The 14,869-nt window shown below is 43.9% G+C and overlaps 1 protein-coding gene across 1 annotated transcript in view; it reads right to left on the bottom strand.

The window, feature by feature from the left end:
- LOC134929591 (collagen alpha-6(VI) chain-like) overlaps positions 1 to 14,869 on the bottom strand; it is a 177,810-nt gene that overhangs the window by 139,402 nt on the left and 23,539 nt on the right. The window contains exons 14-16 of the mRNA XM_063925180.1: positions 13,301 to 13,354; positions 11,456 to 11,527; positions 830 to 856 (exon numbers count right to left, since the gene is read on the bottom strand). Of these exons, the coding sequence (XP_063781250.1) occupies positions 830 to 856; positions 11,456 to 11,527; positions 13,301 to 13,354 (153 nt within the window). The remainder of the gene's footprint in view (positions 1 to 829; positions 857 to 11,455; positions 11,528 to 13,300; positions 13,355 to 14,869) is intronic.

Here is a 14,869-nt window from a genome sequence, read left to right as displayed (position 1 = left end):
ACACATATCATATTAGCTTTTTTCAGAATCTTCAGTAAATTAAATTTCAATGGGAGATGTAATTAGCACTAGTGTTTTCATGATAGCAATGAAAAAAAAACATGTTGAATTATTGCCAAAGGTCAAAGGTGTCATACTGAGGGAACTGTGAAATAAAGTGGTCCTAATCTGTACTGATGAGAAAACTGCTTAGAGAAAATAATGGGGCTAATTCAGGTTGCATCGCAATTCGCGATTCAACCGTAATTTTTGCTCAGTCCTGTCCTGTGCATTCGCCCGCATTTACTGCAGGTGACCCACAGTAATTACGAATGGCTCTGCCTGATTGACAGGCAGAGGCGTTTGCGGGCTGGCAACACTTTATTTCCAAGGTAGAGACGGAGCGTTGCGGAGGCGGCATTGGCGAAATGGAGGCCTGGCAGTGCAAACGGCGGCGTGGGCGTTTTCAGTCAGCTGCACGTTGTTACACGCAGCCGCTGTAATTAGAAAAATGGTGGTGGGCCTCCTGCCGTCGTAGCCAGGCTGTGCCGGCAGAAGGCATCCACAATTTCAGCAATAATGCTGAAATTGCGGGTCAATCGCAATTTCAGTGTGATCGCATTGCTGGGCAGGAGTTTGCATGCTGGGCTGCCTTGCCCTGTGATGGGCGGCCCACTGCATGCGAGCAAAAGGATTGCGAATTCTGCTGTTTAGAAGAATTTACAATCCTTACTGAATAAGGTCCTAAGTCAAAAATCTATGGAACAATTCAGCAATTTTCCATAATAAAATGAATAATTTGAAAGCCACAGACTTTTATAGAAAAAAAAAATGGGATGAGAACACATACCATATCTCCAGTAACTCCTCTGTTCCCCTGGTAAATGAACAACATGATTAGTCATGGAAAATCAGATTTATCAAAGCAAAGCAAAGCAATAATGTATTGCTATTAACAATTTGCAATATTTAATAACATGATTCTCATTTTATAATAATATTTAGGAACAAGGGTAAGTAGCTCTTAAATGATCATAACACATACATGCAGTATACAACCTCCTGTGATCTTCATCAGTAGCTTACACTAGGTGGTATTGGCTTTGTTGCCAGGAACTAATATTTGCTGGTCCTTTAAGGCTGTGATCTGGGTAATAAAATGTTGTTGCACTATAGCATGGTACTATAGCATGGCATGGAACTGTATTCAGAGAATGGTCAAATGTAGCATAACGTCAGAGGCACAAACGCAGGTTCAAAAACGGTATAACAAGGAGGAGTCACAAACTCAGACACAGAATTGGAGTCAGGAGCAAAGCATGGGAATGATACACAGCAGAATGGGCACAATAATAGCAGCTGCTGGACTTAGGGAAACAAGCTAATACTCTGGCTCCAGAAGGTAGTCAGAGAGAAGTTTCAATAGACAACCCAATTCAAGTTTAGCACCACAGTTTCAATTGATGCTGTGCACCCACTAGTAAAGGGAGCACCAATCATATAATGAAGTGGACTGTGGCTGTGAGATGAAGAGGGAGCTAGAGATTAGCTCCCATGCCTACAGTAAGTAGGCACTATGCCCCATCTCCTGATAGTGCACCACCTTATAGGGGTGGGAACATAACACCTTAGAGAGGCGTGTTAGGGAATTTACAATTCAATTTTTAAGGAATTGTGGAGCATGTACATCCAAAGCTTTAAGAAGTGTTTCTATAACTTAAGCCTAAATAGCACAGAAATTCTAATTGAGTGGGTTACTTCTGATGGCAATATGGATGAAAGGAAAGGCGTGTGTGATGAAAATATATAGTACAATAAAGAATGAAAGCATGGAAGATGTTTCATGGAAATGAGTGCTGTGGAAAAATGCAGCACAGGGAAAGAGATTCACTCTGTTTCCTCGGGGTCGATTCAATTCGGCAACAGATGAATAGCGCCGGGAATTAGCTCCTGACGTTATTCAATTCAGCTACTAGTTACCCGCAATTGTCGGGAATTCTTCTCTCACCCCTGGGGGGTGAGAGAAGAAAACCGACAAAAGTGCTGTCGGGAATCAGCATCGCGGCGGGTAGTTAAGTCGGAGAATGCCCGTTCTCCCGACAAAACTACCTGTTAAGTCGGCGAGAACGGGCATTCGCCGACTTAACTTTAGCTGAATTGAATAGCGCCGGGAGCTAATTCCCGGCGCTATTCATCTGTTGCCGAATTGAAACGACCCCCTTGTTAGCAGAAATATATGACAATTGTCATGTTGACCTTTTGTACCTGTCAACCTTAAGCACTGTCGACCATATGGGGTTGACCTATTATCTACCTAGACACTGTCGACCTATACATTGGAACCAGACAGAAAGTGATCACTAGATTAAAATGATTGATAAATAGTGACCACCTTTGCTTGGTGAGGATTCAAATGATGTGCAGATTACAGATATAGTAAAATTTTATTGACTATAAAAATGTCACTGGAAATCGCTCCATCCAAAAGGTTTCTTCATTTCTCTAAAGCTAACAACTCTTCGGGTGGAATTCAAATGTTTGAAAAGTCGGTTGGGTGTCTGTTTTTCCCTGTCTATTAGATAGTAAAAACAGACTCCCAACTGACTTTTCAAACATTTGAATCTCCCCTTTATCTCCAGTTCTTTTGTTTTTCTCCACTAGGAGAAAAATTCACCTTGGTGTAATTTTAGGAAGATTTTCTCTAGATACAGTAGTAGAGTTACTACACCGATGGGAGAGGCGTCAACTTCAACAGTAAATGGGCTGTGAGGAATTAAATTGGTGAATGATCAGATTGATGGGTGCTGACAACAAAACTTTTTTTAAGTTGATGAAATGCTTGTATAGCTTCAATGGACCAATTATTGGTGTTTATAGACTTACACAAGTGAGTGCTATGATTGGAGCTATCAATGTAAAGCATCCTTTGGTAAACTGCCTTTAACAATTGAAAAATCCCAGGATTTGTTGTGTGGCCCTCACATCTGTGGGCTCTATCTACTTTTCTACGGACTTCACTTTTTCAGGGTCCATTTATAGACCATTGCAGGAAAGGATGTACTCTAGAAAAGCAATGGAGGACCATTCAAACATCTTTTAAGCTTGGAGTAGATATTCTTAGTTGAGTAAGCTCATGTTTACAATAATTTTGATGAGTTTTATTAGATTGAGATATGATTGGAATATCATCTAGCTATATTACCACAAATTTGTATCGACAGCCACAGAAAATGTAGTTAATGAAATTCTGGAATACTAAAACCAAAAGGTATCACCAAGAACTCATAATGGTAACCACAGGTGTTAATAACCGTCTTCCACTCATCTCCAGCTCTGATGTGTAATGCAGGCCCTCAGATGTCCAGTTTAGGAAAATTTGTAGTTCCCTTAATCCAGTCAAATAGCTTTGATATTAGGGAAAGTAGGGGTTCCTTTTTCTCAACAAAGAGAAAAAAAAAACAGCCCTAGCAGTTCTGTTCTAGATTTTGTATAAAATAAAATATACTGTAACAGTCCTTGAGTGATATGCAACATGCATGTCATGTAGCTGGCAATGCTGGCTTGCTGTGATGTGGAGACCATGAATACCATCCCGAAGAGGTTATATTATTTTTGGTTTACCACCCCATAAAGATCATATGTGAATCTAGTGGCGTGAGGTCGGACACCAGATGAGTTACTATTCTTTGACGGAAGCCCGTTGTACCCCCTTGTGGTGGTGGTGCTACTGATGTAATAGAGCATCTGTGATTTGTGTGGTCGTACAAAGGAGATAACAAATAGCAGCAGTTGTCTGATACCAGTCAGCTCATACTGTTCATGACTTTGTAAATTCCAAGAACTTTATAGTGTGCTGGGGGGATGGGGGGGGGGGGGGGGAGGAAGCAGCCCCCCTCCTATGTCTGCTGTTTGGTTGTGGCCCCTCCCCTTTTCTAGCACCTGGTATATAATTATCTCCAGGAATGATTGAGCAGCTACCACTGTTTGTCTGCATGTGTGAGAAGTCACTGAATGGGAACAGCATTTGGAAGGCATGCTGTTCCTTGTGGTGCTAATTGGAGATCCTGGTGGTGGCTCCCAGGTAAGCTAGCCCTCTGTCTGGATGCATTTTAGTATTAGCCTTTATCATGAGGTCTTACTGAAGATAAATCACATGGCCCTATGTGGGCACTGCCATTATGTAGTGTTAGGATTGCTGATATCGGAGAAGCTTTGATGCGGCCAGCAGCTAAACATGTCTTTGCAAATGCATGTGACCAATTTCTCTGAAATTCTATTACCATATAGGTTCAAGTATGGTTACAGGTAATTTTTAGTGTGCTGGGGGGCATACCAGGCGGGGGAAGCAAAGGGGGGAAGCACCCCCCATCTCTGTCTGCTGTTTGTTTGTGACCCATCCCCTTTTCTAGCACCTGATATATAATTATCTCCAGGAATGATTGAGCAGCTACCAGTGTTTGTCTGCACTTCCAAGAACTTGCAGGTCGTGATCCTCTAACTGTTCCCTTATTGTGACTAGCTGGATAATAAGATGGAGTGGAACAATAACGCAGTACAGAATGGTAATGAAGCAAGTGGTCAAATGTAGTAAGACAGGGCTATAAGTTTAAAAATGTTATAAAAAGTAGGCATCAGGAACACTATTATAGCATATCCTCCAACATTTTACACATAAAATCGGTACAAATTAGGAAAGAGAGCGTGGCCATAGAAAAAAGGTACTGTACCTGCCAAAAAGGTACAGTTGGAGGGTATGTTATAGAAATGTCATGGGTATGATACACAGCAACACGGCACAATAATAGGATTTTCAGTCACTTACCACTGAATCCTTTTCTCTGAAGCAGGCTGGGCAACACTGGACCCCCTGCATCCCTATGATTTCAGAACTTCTTTTAAGAGTCTGGAAAGTAGTAGCAGTAACCCTTTGAAACTGTTAGAACAATCAAACAAACCAGTAGGGAAAATACGGTCAAGGACCAAAACCTTGCATGAGTAAGCGTGAGGGACTGAATGCAGTGTCACCCAGCCTGCTTCAGAGAAAATGACACAATGGTAAGTGACCAAAAATCCTATTTTCTCTTTCAGCAAGGCTGGGCGACACTGACCAGAGAACTGTACGCCCAAAGTGGGTGTCACTGGAGGTAAAAACCTGAAGATTAGTAAACAAGTAAACAGGGAACCAGGTAGTAGCATGACAGAACTGTCCTGATGAAGCTCCATACTGCACCGCACAAGAGGTCACCACCACCCCACTGGCATTGGATGCATTGCCCCAGCATAGACTGGCAAGGCAAAACTCCTGACTGAGAAACACACTACAAACCTCCGTAAACAGATCCAAACATTGCTGGAATGAAAGTGACAGGACTGAAATGTTTCTTTTCAAAGAACTACACCTGAAATATGCCATATAGCCTCTTCTGAGGGAAGGAACAGAAAGGGGAGAGAAGGAATTTGGAGGTATGAACATTTTGTTGTACTGCCAGATGTAGAAATCCCATATTCTTAGGTAAATGCGTGATGCAACCAGTTCCCGACTCACCACAGAGCATGGAGAAAGACTAACAAAAACTCCCAGCTCTCACAAACTTGGTTTCCAAAAACCAGGCCGATAAGAGCAATCAAGGAAAGACTTTGTGTACCAACAGACTCTGTTGCAGTAGGACATGTCAGAGTGGAAGACGCCACCTGCAATTTTCGAGAATGTTGATGTATTAGAAACTGTAGGTCAGTCTGGAGCTACCAGGGTTACAATCTCCAATTTGGACCCTGATGTGCTTGCAAACCCGAGGCAACATCGGGAAACCGATATGCTAGATGAGAAAACTCACAGTACTGACATGACATTCACTGTAGAAAAGGCAGCGGGTCCCTAGATCCCACACAAAATTGTGGAACTCAAAGTTGTATCAAACATCTACGAGAGTCCTCTGCAGATAGTCACCACTGCCGAACTGAATGTTGGAAGCTTCCATGAAAGAGAAACCACTCCTCGCAAGAGGGAGATTAAAGGAGTTAGTCTCCAAATTTGACACTGCTAGCATGAAAACCACTGAGAGTGATTGAACAATGGTCTCTACTCAGGAAAAGATCTGGCCTCCAGCATCACTGCCACTTTACGCTTCGTCGATGCCGCACATACATCCCTGCTGTGGTGGTGTTCGACCAAATAAAAAATGGCCAGCTGAACAGGATGGACTGGGCAGCTAAGAAAATCAGGAAAATAGCTATGAGCTCAAGCATAGTGAGCGCAGAACCGGCTCCAATGGTGACCAGAGACACTGGAGCCGAATATGCAGTGACCCGGTACCCTAATACAGGAGCCTCCACCAGTAGTCCCAATGACCTAAAATGAAGTGATGAAGGATTTTCTGAGGAGACGACCCAAAAACAGCCACCCTAGCATAGATCGATAAGTGACAGAATGAGAAAACAAAGTTGATACTGAGCATCACTACTGAAATGCCCCTTAGTGGAGACTAGCATATGTAATGGTCACTAAGGTGGAGACGACCATTCCCAACAACATTCTGCACAACCCGATCGACACACTAGGTACCAACAGCACCATCGTAAGTTCAGTAGAGGGACCACTCTGCTGCATTGACAAGATATAAAATGAGATTTCTGTAAGTCAGCATCCAGTAGAGAATTTAAAGCACCTGAACCCTGCGAGCTAGGTGCTTGTAACACAGTGCAGTAAAAATCATCCTTCACAAATAGATTGTCTAAAGAAAATCAGATCGAGAACCTGCATAGCGCAGTAAGCACACCATCACCAAGATGTTGGCGAAAACTCTGGAAGTCGGAGTTGACCTCAAACAGAATGGGAAGACACGTTTCCCTAATGTCCAGTGAGGGCAACCAGTTGTTGGTCTCCATGCTGCGGATCACTGATGGATAGAGTCTGTTTTAAGAGAATGACCCAAAGCCGGAAGGCAACCCAATGCTCAAGGCACGAAGAACCAATATCAAATGGAATGAGCCATATGGCCTCCAAACAAAGAACAAGTTGGAGCAAAACCCCCAGTTCCAGGTGTAGCGTCAGAATTACAGCAAGGTCATAAGGAAAGATAGCCTGGCCAATGCCACAGTAAATACCGCATTCCAGAAGTGAGTGTGAATACCTAGTACGTATGGAGCCAAAGGGCCCTCCAACCAGAAACAGCTGCAAGCAGAACCATGGAAGCCACCAGGTCACCCTTGTGCACAGCCACCCCAACAGAATCAGAAGCACCGTGAAGCTGCATAGCCAAGTGAAGCAGGGCATCCCTGATAAATGACTGTGAACTTCAGCGACAAGACCACCCAAGCCATTACAGGTTAAACTACCCATGGGGGGGCTAGCAAAACACAACTGTTCAAATTTTGTAATTTAATGGCAAACTCTAAATAGGAAAAGCCGTGTGAGCAGCTAAACGGTAGCAGCAAATGTGGGAGGCCACTCCCACTTGTACACATGATCCGGCTTCTAGAAATGGAGAATTTGTAATGTGCCTTGAAAAAAAGCTCCAAACTTTCTTATAAAACATATGGGAGACCTGCCATACATTTTAGGCTATAGTGTTAGGGTGTGAACGTAACCATATTAAGGGAGGGAATGCTGCGCTGGAGAAGTGGAAACAGCCAAAGCTATCAAGCACCCTTCCAAAGTTTCACATCACTGCTCCACCAGATGGGACACCGATCTGCTTAGATCCTGAGCACCACCAGGGTCACCATTGCTACGGCAGCGACCTAGATACCTGTGTGTAACTGGGCGGCGCCAAATAGTACACACAAAGCCCCCAAGTCACACACCTGTGAGAGTGCCACAGCGCCCCAAAGTCACACACCTGTGAGAGTGCCACAGTTAAATAAACTGATAAACACACATAAGAGAGTGTGAGCCACAAGCACATAGATACACACAGATGAGAGTAGCATGGCAAGATATACTAATAATACAGATAGGAGAGTGCAAAACACAGCAATCTATAGTGTACATAGAGACACATAGGGTAGAGTGACACAGCAAGATACACTGATAAACACACATAGGCAAGTGTGAGACACAGCTACACACAGCATAAACATACCCAGGTGAGTTTGAGACACAGCAACAAACATCATATAGAGATACACATATGCAAGAGGGACACAGTAATATATACTAATAAACACACCCAGGTTTGCGTGAGACACAGCTAAATATAATGTACCCATAGGTGAGAGTGACCCAGCAAGATTAACTGCAAATACAGAGACAAGTGTGAGACACAGCAACCTACAGCGTACATAGATACACATAGGGGAGAGTGCCACAGCAATATATACTGATGAACACACGGAGGTGTAAGCAATATATAGTGTACGTAGGGACCCACAGGTGAGAGTACCACAACAATATATACTGATGAACTCACCTAGGTGAACGTCAGACACCGCAATGTATAGTGTACATAGTTACACATAGGTGAAAGTGACACTGCAACACATACTGTAGTGATGAACACACATAGGCGACTGTGAGACACTGCAATGTATAGTGGGCTTAATTCAGAGTTGATCGCAGCAGCAAATTTGTTAGCAGTTGTGCAAAACCATGTGCACTGCGGGGGGGGGGATATAACATGTGCAGAGAGAGTTAGATTTGGGTGGGGTGTGTTCAAACTGAAATCTAAATTTCAGTGTAAAAATAAAGCAGCCAGTATTTACCCTGCACAGAGACAAAATAACCCACCAAATTCTAACTCTCTCTGCAAATGTTATATCTGCCACACATGCAGTGCACATGGTTTTGCCCAACTGCTAACAAATTTACTACTGCGATCAACTCTGAATTACCCCCAGTGTACATAGATGATACACATAGGCAAGAGTGACACAGCAACAGATACCGATAAACACCCATAGCTGAGCGTGAGATCCAGAAACATATAGTGAACATGGATACCTGAAAGTGCCACAGCAAGATATACCGATGAACACACATAGGAGAATGCAAGACACAGCAATACATAGTCAGGGCCGGTTCCGGGGCTTCTGGCGACCCGGGCAGCATTAGGGGGCGTGGCTTCATACAGGGGGTGTGGTCAGTTACGCCCCCTGTACTGTTGTAGGATGTGCGGTGCGCGATGACATCATCGCGCACCGCACAGCAAAGGTCCTCTCCACGAAGGGAACTAGACGCTTAGCGTCTAGTTTACCTTCGTGGAGAGGACCTTTGCTGTGCGGTGCGCGATGACGTCATCGCTTAGCGTCTAGTTTACCTTCGTGGAGAGGACCTTTGCTGTGCGGTGCGCGATGACGTCAACGCGCACCGCACATCATTACAGTGAAGGTCCTCTCCAGGAAGGGAAACTAGACGCGTAGCATCTAGTTTCCCTTCACAGCGGGCAGCCCACGAAGGGAAACTAGACGCATATCGTCTAGTTTCCCTTCACAGCGGACAGCGGGACAGCGGGCCGCGGCAGCGGGGGGCACCACAGCAGCAGCGGATCTTGCCATGGTGCGGCGCCATCTCTCCAGGAAGGGAAACTAGACGCGTAGCATCTAGTTTCCCTTCACAGCGGGCAGCCCACGAAGGGAAACTAGACGCATATCGTCTAGTTTCCCTTCACAGCGGACAGCGGGACAGCGGGCCGCGGCAGCGGGGGGCACCACAGCAGCAGCGGATCTTGCCATGGTGCGGCGCCCTCCGGATGGCGCCGGCGCCCTCCGGATGGCGCCGGCGCCCTCCGGAAGGCGGCGCCCCGGGCAAAAGTCCTGCTTGCCCGTGGCAAGATCCGCTACTGTACATAGTGTACATAGATGAACAGAGGTGAGAGTGACACTGCAATATACAATATGCTGATACACGTGCATAGGTGAGTGCGGACACAGAAATTTATAGGGTATGTAGATACACATATGGTAGAGTGACACTGCAACATATGCCAATGTAAGCAGCGCACAGCACCTCACTAACAAATAAAATGAAAAATAAAATAAACTATCTAAACAAGGGCTGCAGATTTCCTAGAGATGCTATGATCCCACCCCAGACAGCAGAGGCGGATTGGCCATAGGGCTCACCAGGAAGATTCCTGGTAGGCTGATGTGTCTGCCGAGCCTGTTTTGTGTGTTGTCATGTGGCCCCACCCCCCACATGATAGGCAGCCCAACACACTCATTACACTGCATTGTCCCCATTCATTCTGTCATATAAGTTCTGCAGTACAGCAACTCTGCCATCCGATGATGCTGCCATGGCTACACGGTATATTTACCTCTGGTGCTGCCCATGTCAGGCCACTTCTACAAGATCTTACAGGTAGGCTGACCGTATTATCCCTTTAACCTGGGACACTCATGAATTGCACGGTATTCGGACTCTAGGTTTACACCAAAAAGGTTGACACCCCTTAGTTTGACACCAATTGATTGACACACCTTAGGTCAACACCTGAGATAGGAACGACATGTAAATAGGAACGACATCGAAATTGGTCAAGATGAGTTTTTCATTTTTCCAATTTTTTTAACTTTTTCATACTTTACGATCCACGTGGACTACAATTGGGAACGGTAACCTGTGCCGAGTGCAGCGGTAGCGGAGCGAGGGGACACGGTGCACTAATTGGAGTTCCCGGTCACATTACGGAGAAAACTACACCAAAAAAACCATGAAAAACTGATGTCGACCTTTTTCCATGTCGACCTTGTTCAGGTCGACCTTTTGTCCATGTCTACCTATTTCAGGTGTTGACCTAAGGTGTGTCGACCAATTGGCGTCAACCTAAGTGGTGTCAACCTTTTTGGTGTCGACCTGGAGTCCCATACCCAAATTACACAGGTTCTGTGGCTGATTAAAACCAGGTGAGATGCAGTCTTGTAGTCAGTCAGCCACAGAACCTGTGTAGTTCATGAGTTTCCCAAGTTAAAGGGATAATATGGTAAGCACATTTAGTTCCCAATCTCCCCCTGGTCCCAGACACAAGTGCAGCAAAAAATGCGTAGAAGGTCGCAATTACGTACAATCAGGCCCTATGATGAGGGATCCCTCGCCCCTCAACAGACCCCACCCCCATTAGGGCTACTTCCATAAATCTCCCGGGTTGGTTGTCCATCATAATCCGCTCATGCTAGACAGTGTAGAATGAAGCCGACCACAGCTGGGAGAGGATGATGGATCCAGAGGGGAGCTGTCATGTCAGGTCAGTGGTGGAGAAGTGGACAGCCAGAGACATGTACCAGGAGTTTAGATGCCCCCATCAGATGACAAAGTATGTGCATTGCGACACTTTCTGACAGGGTTAAGTAATTGTTGTAGCCAATTCTAAACTACAGTATAACAACAGATCATTGCTGATTGTCATGGCAAATGTGCACTTGTTTGTTTTGCACTATAAATATTTAGCATTGATTTAAAAAGCTGAATATTTTGTAGACTATACATTAAGGAAATAGATGTATAATTTAGTTGCAGTATTCTTCAGTGTTGCAATGTTACCTTAAAGCCTTTGATTCCTTGACATCCTTTGTGACCAGCCTCACCTTTCGCACCACGCATTCCACCGTCACCCTTTAGAATAGCGAACAAAAAATAATATTACACTGAAGAACTTGAGTGTTTGAGATTGAATGAGGTTGTTTAGCATATATAATGCATATGTACAATTGTACTATTGAGAAAGCTATCTTAATATGCAAGAGCCAGCCAACAATAATATTGATAAAAAATGGAATACTACCAATAGTCAGATAGTCCTGTATTTGTCAGTGGTAAATGTGCTTAACCTCAACTGGGGTGATCTTGGTTTGTTGATCCTATTCTACAATCTGTAACCCAGAGCTATTCCACTTATAGTAAATACTACAGTATGAGACATTTTAAAACAGTATGTCTTTATTTTCACACTTGGCTATGCCTCAAAACGTTGGCATCAGACTTCCCGTGGTAATGTCTGTTTTGTTCTACGTAACCTCAGAGTACCGTCCATTACCTTCCCAAGTGCATTACTCCAGGAAGGGCACCTGAGTGACTTGATTTGTATTACTTGAGTGCTGGTCATGCTGGTCATGATAATATATACATATGGTAAAATTACAATACAATGTCTAAAATGGTAAAATTATACTCAAATGATAAAATTATACTAAAATGTCCAAACTAAAATCACTTTAATACCAGCTGCTACCGCAAGAAAGAACAGTCCGTTGCCAGCTTTGGGCCGAAAGAAATTGTATAGATTGGGGGTTTTAGGATGCGCTAGAAATAGCCCTTTATGTAGGTCCACTGACACCAAAAGTACCTGCTGAAGGTGAGAACTTCATGTAGATCTCTCTGTACTCTTTTATACTGGATCCGAAGATGAAGGTTTTAAAATGGAGCCTTCTTAATTCTACAACAAGTTCCTCACACCAGAGTTCACCCAAGAACACAATCAATCAGCTTCTGTATAATTCACTCATAGTTGCTTATATTAAAAATCAGTAAAACATTATTACTGTACATAACACATGTAGAGTGCCTTTATGGGCTAGATGTTAATAATTTGTTGCTGTCTCCCTTCACACCTTTTCCTAGTAGGTGTGCTCTGAAAGGGTTCACTGCTCATCAGGAGATCAGAGTACACATACTGGGAATAGAGCCTACCTGGAATTTTTCCTGGACCAGTTGTTGTCTGGAAAAGAATTGGAGCATATTGGAAACCATTATTAAATATACCCCTGAGATAGTCGCTTGAGACGAAACGCATTGGATGGTTAATGCAAATGTGACCTGGGATGAACTGTAATAGCCTGAGAGAAGCAGGCTAGTACATTTCACCCATGGAATGGGTTTAACTTGGGGTCAATGAGTTCACACCCCTGAAGGGGGAAACCAACAAGTTATTAACATCTAGCCCAGAAAGGCCACTCTGCATGTGCTATAGAAGGCTGTTTTACTGAATTTTAATATAAACAACTATAAGTGAATTATACAGAAGCTAATCGATTGTATTCTTGGGTGAACACTGGTGTGAGGGTCCGGTTGTAGAATTAAGAAGACTCCGTTATAAAACCTCCATCTTCAGATCCACTATATATACACTTTAATGAACTAGTTCTAAATAGAAGTTAATAATACGTTTTCTAGAGGCTACGGCAGAGGTTTCTGTAGATATCTAGTGCATTCCATAAAATGATAGCTTTAACCTGATTGGTTGCTGTGGTTAAAATAATGTTCTTGCCAAAAAGCTTGAAACTTTTATGGAATTAGTAAACTTGTATCATTAATATACAATGTTTTCCTCAATGTTTTACAGAACTTAATACTGGCAAATATTGTAAAGCTCTTAAAAGAGCAACTCACCTCCTCACCCCGTTCTCCGTCATGTCCTTTCCTTCCTTTTCTTCCCGTCAATCCCTGGATGAAAGATGAAAGAATTTCAATTTGAGTTCAGTTGATAACTGTTAAGGTGTGTACACATGGCGAGATAAATCTGTAAGATTTTGACTATATAGTCAAAATCTTATGAAAAGTTAATGCATATCTCAAGGTGTTAGGCAACTTGAGATACAGATTCGATCCCGATGCGCGCTCCTATGGGGTCGGTATCACAAGGCTAGATAGACTGTGCAGGCAAGTCAATCTTGACTATCTAGTGTACTATCTGCACTTAGCATTTCTACCAGGGCAGACGTAATAATGCTGCACTGGATCGCTTAAGAACTACCCCGATAATAAGACCTACCCTTACCTCTGCAGAACGGTCCAAAGTAAGCCCTACCCCGAAAATAAGACTTAGCTAAATCCCCTTTCTGTCCGGTCCTGCGTTACACTACAATGCCCCCAGATACGCCCCCCCCCCTGCATGAAATGGATGCCGCTGTTAAAGATTTTTACAGTGGCATCCAATCACAGCTGCAGCGTCTCACTCTCTCACAGTGAGCGCGCACCCTCCCCTAATTTTCTGTCAATGGCGCTGGCGTGCGTGCCAGCGCCATTCACAGCAGCGCCACGGAGGAGAGTACAGAAAAAGAGGAAAGTGAAGAAAAATAAAAAGGTAAGTAAAGTATTGTAAAGCAGGACTGAGGGGCATGATGGGGATAAAAGCAGGACTGAGGGGCCTGATGGGGATAAAAACAGGACTGAGGGGCATGATGGGGATAAAAGCAGGTCTGAGCGGCCTGATGGGGATAAAAGCAGGACTGAGGGGCATGATGGGGATAAAAGCAGGACTGAGGGGCATGATGGGGATAAAAGCAGGACTGAGGGGCATGATGGGGATAAAAGCAGGACTGAGGGGCATGATGGGGATAAAAGCAGGACTGAGGGGCATGATGGAGATAAAAGCAGGACTGAGGGGCCTGATGGGGATAAAAGCAGGACTGGGGGAGCATAACGGCCATCACTTACCTGTTTATTGAAATTGCTGTCAATGTTAATTAAAATAAGACCTACCCCGAAAATAAGCCCTATGCTGTTTTTTGGACCGAAAAAAAAAATAAGAGAGTGTCTTATTATCGGGGAAACATGGTAGTAATGACATAGTTTACCAGGGTCCATGCAGCTAAACCCATAATACTGCGCATAACAGTATTTACTTATCCAGCAACTGACGCCATGCTAATCTGTGTATAATTCTGTAGTGGACAGATGCTAAACTTTGTATCCACCATCTTGATCAACCAAAATGTTTAATGGAAAAAAAACTGACATTCCACAGGGAAGCAATGATAACATTGCTGTTGTGGGGTTGGAACATGTAATACCCCTTCTAAACCAAACTTTTACCCTTGTTTATTATTGCCATGACAATCTAAGTCGGCGTTTGGTGGAAAAGCGTCAGATAAAAGTGACTGGGTAACCGGGGAACTATGCAGTGTGGTCCCACTAATACCGCTTTCACATCACAATCACGGGTCACACCCGGGAATT

Source organism: Pseudophryne corroboree, chromosome 5, assembly GCF_028390025.1.
Source record: "Pseudophryne corroboree isolate aPseCor3 chromosome 5, aPseCor3.hap2, whole genome shotgun sequence".
Classification (NCBI taxonomy): Eukaryota; Metazoa; Chordata; class Amphibia; order Anura; family Myobatrachidae; genus Pseudophryne; species Pseudophryne corroboree.
Note: the sequence above shows the minus strand (reverse complement) of the source record. Positions and strands in the feature narration are given on the sequence as shown.